The sequence below is a fragment of the Solea senegalensis genome, linkage group LG10 (genome assembly GCF_019176455.1).
Source record: "Solea senegalensis isolate Sse05_10M linkage group LG10, IFAPA_SoseM_1, whole genome shotgun sequence".
In the NCBI taxonomy this organism is placed as follows: domain Eukaryota; kingdom Metazoa; phylum Chordata; class Actinopteri; order Pleuronectiformes; family Soleidae; genus Solea; species Solea senegalensis.
Genome location: NC_058030.1, coordinates 14,230,621 through 14,236,653, shown reverse-complemented (window position 1 = coordinate 14,236,653; position 6,033 = coordinate 14,230,621). Strand labels below are relative to the sequence as shown.

Here is a 6,033-nt window from a genome sequence, read left to right as displayed (position 1 = left end):
AACATACATTATACACAGCAAACAACTAAATATGACTCACAATTGTAATTGTAATTGCGCAATATACAGTACCAAACAAAGCAATACCTCCCTGAAATAAAAAGTGTTCAAGCTAAATTAAATGTGAATTAAATGTCCACAACTCTACCTCCCGTAGCTTCAGTCAACCACACTTACAGTACATACACACAGGATAAGAAAAGGGAAAAAAAACAACAGAAAACAAATAGACTTTCACATCATATGGTTTCATGTTGTTTTAATTTGTTATTTACCGTTGCCATTGTTCAACTATGAGTGCACACGTTTCAAATGTTCAGATGAACAAATTATGAATTGTATGGTTGGTAACTGGCTGGAGATGACGTGGAACAGAATGTCCAGCAGGGGGCAGTACGCGAGGATCACAGAAGAGGACGAAGAAGAAGACGGGACGGTCTTGTTTTTGACGGTGTCCACGCGCACCAGTTGTGCTGTGAAAAATGCGCATCGAAAAATGTTATTTCTGCTCGGGGCCGGTGTACCCTGGGCATGGGGTGATGTTTGTACGGAACGACTGTAAGGTATGTTTCTGTCTCCGTGTCTGAATAATCCTGTTTCTTTAGCAGAAGTTGTCTTTTTGCTGTCGGTGTTCGGTCATTAGCAGGCTAGCAGAACGTGCTGGACTTTCTCACTCACGTGGGCCAACATAGACTTTTTAACAGTTGACAGACGGCGATAATCTCGGTCGTAATCACAAATTACAAGATGGGATTGAAGTTTTCTATCGTTGTCTTTATTCTGTATTAAACGTTAGGTCCATGCAGCATTAGTAACAGAGCGAACAATAATGGAGGACATTTAACTAACAAGGCCTGAGTTTTGTTCAATGGTAATAGTTCGCCCCCTAATGGCTCGACGTGGGAACTGAAGATTGGAGCTATATTTTGTTGACAAATAATCACATCCTCAGTAACTGTTACTATTTACTAGTTAATGTTTGACACCGCACTGTTTTTTCACTTTGACACAGTGTTAAGTAATATTAACCAAACAATGTAACTGATGTTATTTCCCTGTTTGCTGCTACTCGTCTGTTTAGGTGAAAGTTGAGGAAAAATTATATACACTGCTGGTTCTCTGATGTTTGCTGCTTTTACTGCTGTTAAGAATTGTATTACATTGACTAAAGCACTGCAACTGTCTTGAATACAATTCGAAACATGTGTAAACTCAAAATCACTATTAAAACTTCTATTTCTAGACCTGTCAAATCTTGGCTTTCTTATCACAGAAGCCTCAAAATTACTTTATAAACATGGCCTTGATGTGTTAAAACGGGTTCAAATTTCAGTGAGGCCGAAAATATAATGTTGATGATCTGTTATACAGTATACAGGTGTTTACATCATGTCTTTTGTATTTTTTTGTTTTTTTAAGAAAGCATTTATGCCACTACCACTGTGTGCTAGAATATATGAAGTGTTTCATATTTATCAAATCTTAATTTCTAAATTTCTAAATTCCCTTTAAAATTCAACTCTCTTGTACTCAAAACTGTATACAAGTCCATATGATCATCTAATTGAGTTAATTGTGTATCTCTCTCTTTCTCATTAAATAAATGTAGAACTTCAGGTTCTGCAAATCAAAATGTCACAGGAATTTCAAGAGGAAGCGTAATCCAAGAAAAACTAGGTGGACCAAAGCATTCAGAAAGGCATCAGGAAAGGAGCTGACAGTGGTGAGCTGGTTATTTGTAAAACACTACCTCAGTGCCATTTATATGTACATGTATTACTGAGACTCAGCTACCAAACACGCTGTCTTCTAGGATAATTCTCTGGAGTTCGAGAAACGCAGAAACATACCTGTTAAATATAACAGACAACTCTGGGACAAAACAGGTAAATGATGTGGCTTCACAGAAACACACATTTTAAAATTTGATGGATGTTTTATTTTTGATCAGAGCATTTATGTTTCATTGTTTATATTCACAGTGGAAGCCATGAAGAGGGTGGAGGAAATAAAGCTGAAGCGACAGGCCAAATTTATCATGAACAGGTGAGTTATATTGTTGTATGATACATCTTCTGTAGTTTATTTTTCAGTTCTTACAGTTTTATGTCATGGAGGTGATTTAAATAGTAGTAGTAGTAGTAGTAGTGACATACTATGAATGTGGTTTTTACATGTTTTACAAGATAACATTTTTTGCCTTGCATTCACTATTTCTTTGTCTCTGTTTTACAGATTAAAGAAGGGCAAACAGTTGGAGAAGGAAGAGGCCATCCGCGAAGTGAAGAAAAATATTCACCTTATCAAAGCACCACATGCAGGTAAAATCAGAGTCAGTTTATGAGCTTGATAATTCGAAAGAATCATTAGCATAAATTAGCATTAATTAAAACCAATTAGCATATACAAGTAGTTTAATTTGATAACATTGATTTTAAATGTGTAGCAATGTATATTCTTATATATTACTTCTTAAATGATACAAAGAAAAAAATATGTCTAGCTGTTTTTAAGATGAGTCTGTGTTTCAGTGTTGTTGAAATGCTATCCTTTTTCTTTTTTACAGGAAAGGCCAAAAAGTTGGAAGAGAAAATGGTGCAGAAGTTACAAGAGGATGTCGACATGGCAGATGGCGATATTTAATCTTGAGCCCATGGTGTTTGTTCTTTTTGGGCACAGGTTGATCTTGTATAATATTATACTGTTATTTTCAAATGGTAGATGATGTTTCTTTCAGAAGTTTTTTTTTTAAGTCACCAAAAAGGACACAAAATATTGGCTGAACAGAGACCTGCCTCCAAAATTGCAGCAACTAACCACATCGCTCCCATATTTTTCGTGTGGTAGTTTGGACTGTTTTAAGAATTAACTCAATACTGTTGCTTAGTATGAAGTTTTGATAAATGCAGCTGTTAAAAGGTAACAACAATGATAGACTATCTTATGTGAAATGCTCTTATTTTCTGTGACATGGATTAATGTACAACATAAAATAAAGCCCCAGTTTGTGCTAACATTAGTGGTGGATTGAATATTTTTGAAGCAAGCCATATTTTTAATTACATGGGAATGTTTGATTATAAATAATGGATCACATTTTATAATTCAAGCATTGGAGAATACATCTAATGAAATGCATGTTATCAGGAAAAAAGGCTATATTTGTAACTGTGACTCATTCAACCACAAAATGATGGACACAATTTGCATTGTTTAAAAGTTCATGTTTTAATCATACCATGAAGTACCATCAAATTGTCCAAATGGCTATTTCTTATGTTGCTGTGCATGATTGGTCTTGGTACAACAAATTTGAGAAACACGGTGGAAAACAAAAGTAAAAATGGATGAATGGAAGGAAGGAAGAAAAGAGAAAAATAAGCAGCTGCAGAAATGTGAATTAAAGCTGCAAGCAGCATTGTGTAGACTTGCAGCTGCCGTGCTGCCAGCAGGTGGTGCTATGCACTTGACTTGGTTTTCACATACTGATGTTTTCTGGCCTGGTCTATTGTCTCAAATACAAAGTTTCAAACGGATTGCTCAATGTATGACAAAGTTACTGTTAACTTCCAGCGGTTGCCATGGCCAGACCCTTTTAAATCTGGGAGACCTGGATGCCAGATTCAAAATGGTTGACTTTCTGTTGAGTCGAGGCCATGGTCTCGATAGATTTGTTTGTTTTGTGCTGTGACATCACCAATTTTCGTGAAATTTGGTGCAACTTAGTTTTGGCTTTGTCCTAGCAGGTTCCACCATTGGCGGTGCTACTGAACAATTTTGTACCACTTTAACATGCATTTTTATTCTTGTTTTATAACATTTTTCGGCAGTACTGATTTGCGTGCCAATTTCCGTCCGTTTTCACCAACCAAAATGAGATAATTTCCCTAAATAAATAATGATATAAGAGAAAATCACACAACATGAACACTATGTCTGAATCTGGCTCTCTGGCATCGATTCACTGGCCTGTTGCTGTACAGGCTGCTGCCCTCGCCCGCCTCGTCGCTACATCGGCTGCTGCTGTTGCTATTCATCCTCCTTCATAGCAGCTGGCAACAAGACGAATCATCCACATCTCATTGAGCGGAGCGGCGATTCGGCTCAGATATGTCCGAGGAGGTTGAAGAAACGAGGACGTCAGACGACCAACAGGTAAACTGTGACAACGAAATGTTCATTTTGACGAGTGTCCAGCGACCGTTTCATGTCCTATCTGGTAAAGTAGCATACGGCTAGCAGAAAGCTAGTTAGCTAGTAGCTGCTCTTGGCTAATGTCATCGGCGATGCCACCGCCAAGTAATTAGCTTCCAACGTTTGTTGTCAAAGCAAAGTGAACACCCCGCTGCCTCTGGGCCAACGTGTTGGTTTACATACGTTTATTTGTAAACTGATTGTAACTAAAGTTGTGTATGATGTTTCTAAACGTGCTGCAGTACATAGCTAGTTAGTGTTGGTGCAAACACTAGTTGGGAGTTTCCCTCGTGATGGCGCATGCACAGTGTGATAGATAATAATACCTGTAACTGCTACTGCTGTCAAATATGCTTGGGAGATTTACTCTTTATCAGTTTTGATTGCTCGTGAAGAATTTTAACAATTCATGAGCTAGGTGTAGCCTGTTCCATCTATAGACTCTGTGCTCTTCCAACAGGAAATGGAGGACAAAGTAGTCAGTCCAGAGAAAGCAGAGGAGGCCAAACTGAAGGCCAGGTATCCCACCCTTGGAGCCAAGCCTGGAGGCTCAGACTTTCTCAGGAAAAGACTTCAGAAAGGGGTGTGTTTCTGACATGACCATGGTCATATCCACATAGCAATGAAACTACATGTCTAAATGAATGATGTATAGTAAAGAAAATGGATGATCGCACTTGCAATATCCTTACTTCCTCTATTGTTTTCCCAGCAAAAGTACTTTGACTCTGGGGACTACAACATGGCTAAGGCAAAAATGAAGAATAAACAGTTGCCTTCAGCCCCAACGGAGAAGACGGAGATCACGGGAGACCACATCCCTACACCTCAGGACCTGCCTCAAAGAAAGACTTCAATTGTGGCCAGCAAACTGGCTGGTTGATGCTTTTATATTCACTGAATTATTTACCATTCCAACTCCCATTTCATATCTACCTGCCATTTATGTTTGTTTGTTTTTCACCTTAGTATGTATTCTCTAAGAACAAGTTGTGTATTAAGCCAAATATTTGAGAAAAATTGGAAGGATTTGGAGTTGAGTCCAACAAATCAATAGCAGGAAAATACTTATCAAACTCTTAAAACTGATTTCAGATCAATTTATGAGCTCACGGTATAAATATAAATGGATGTAATCTTATTTTCACTGAACATTTTTAGGATCTATATCTTTGTCCAAATGCCTGTCTAACTAAAGCTGATTAACCTGCGAGGAGCATCTGTCTTCATAACCACAAACAAATCTTTTTGGTCATTATTGAAACAAAAATACTTATGACTTACTACCATAGAAAAGATGTTATCAGCGTTTGCATTGATGTATGTGTGAAATCAAAGTTAAATTTACAGGTAATGCTTTCAGTTTGAAACTTGAACTTTTCACCTGCTCATCTGCAGGCATGGCTAGTTAGTGCAAAGTGAAGTACTTGGGCTGTTTTGTTTTTTCAAATTTGTCTCTTCCTCTTTCCCTTGTGAAGCAGTTTCATTATGTGCCCGCTAAGCACTGAAGATTAGATCACACACGTTTTGTAACCGATGTGTTTTAATTCATTTTAGTAACTTTGGTTTGCCAAGACTTGCTGCTGGTTCCCATCTCATCAGACCTCAAAAAATGGCCTTAAAAGTAACGAACCGTTCCTCTTGAGCAATATTTGCTCCCTCAGTGAGAATCTTAGTTGTGAATCTTGCCTGAAATGTCTGTCACTGTTTGACTGGAATCACTTAGGATTTTATGAAAAGAAACTTCATTGACATGTCTGGAGTGTGCATGTGCATTTACTGTGCATTCACACTGTGCCATTTGTTTTGTAAATAAAATAGTTTTGCATAATAATCTCA

The 6,033-nt window shown here is 37.7% G+C and overlaps 2 protein-coding genes across 2 annotated transcripts; both read left to right on the top strand.

Moving 5' to 3' along the window:
• Nucleotides 1-424: 424 nt before the first annotated feature.
• On the top strand, nucleotides 425-3,014 carry rsl24d1 (ribosomal L24 domain containing 1). The gene is made up of 6 exons (XM_044036864.1): nucleotides 425-563; nucleotides 1,610-1,723; nucleotides 1,814-1,886; nucleotides 1,983-2,046; nucleotides 2,236-2,321; nucleotides 2,567-3,014. Exons 1-6 carry the CDS (start codon nucleotides 483-485, stop codon nucleotides 2,641-2,643), a joined length of 495 nt encoding a protein of 164 aa, XP_043892799.1. The 5' UTR covers nucleotides 425-482; the 3' UTR covers nucleotides 2,644-3,014.
• A 969-nt stretch (nucleotides 3,015-3,983) lies between these two features.
• Nucleotides 3,984-6,033, top strand: arpp19b (cAMP-regulated phosphoprotein 19b). The gene is made up of 3 exons (XM_044036865.1): nucleotides 3,984-4,155; nucleotides 4,655-4,777; nucleotides 4,907-6,033. Exons 1-3 carry the CDS (start codon nucleotides 4,111-4,113, stop codon nucleotides 5,075-5,077), a joined length of 339 nt encoding a protein of 112 aa, XP_043892800.1. The 5' UTR covers nucleotides 3,984-4,110; the 3' UTR covers nucleotides 5,078-6,033.

What these genes read in the sequence shown, in the direction of transcription:
- rsl24d1 (XM_044036864.1), top strand. Translation starts at nt 483, where the DNA reads ATGCGCATCGAAAAATGTTATTTCTGCTCGGGGCCGGTGTACCCTGGG. An exon ending in TTGTACGGAACGACTGTAAG is followed by an intron (nt 564 to 1,609) that starts GTATGTTTCTGT and finishes AAATAAATGTAG; the next exon opens with AACTTCAGGTTCTGCAAATC. An exon ending in GCCAAATTTATCATGAACAG is followed by an intron (nt 2,047 to 2,235) that starts GTGAGTTATATT and finishes TCTGTTTTACAG; the next exon opens with ATTAAAGAAGGGCAAACAGT.
- arpp19b (XM_044036865.1), top strand. Translation starts at nt 4,111, where the DNA reads ATGTCCGAGGAGGTTGAAGAAACGAGGACGTCAGACGACCAACAG. An exon ending in GGACGTCAGACGACCAACAG is followed by an intron (nt 4,156 to 4,654) that starts GTAAACTGTGAC and finishes CTCTTCCAACAG; the next exon opens with GAAATGGAGGACAAAGTAGT. An exon ending in GGAAAAGACTTCAGAAAGGG is followed by an intron (nt 4,778 to 4,906) that starts GTGTGTTTCTGA and finishes TTGTTTTCCCAG; the next exon opens with CAAAAGTACTTTGACTCTGG.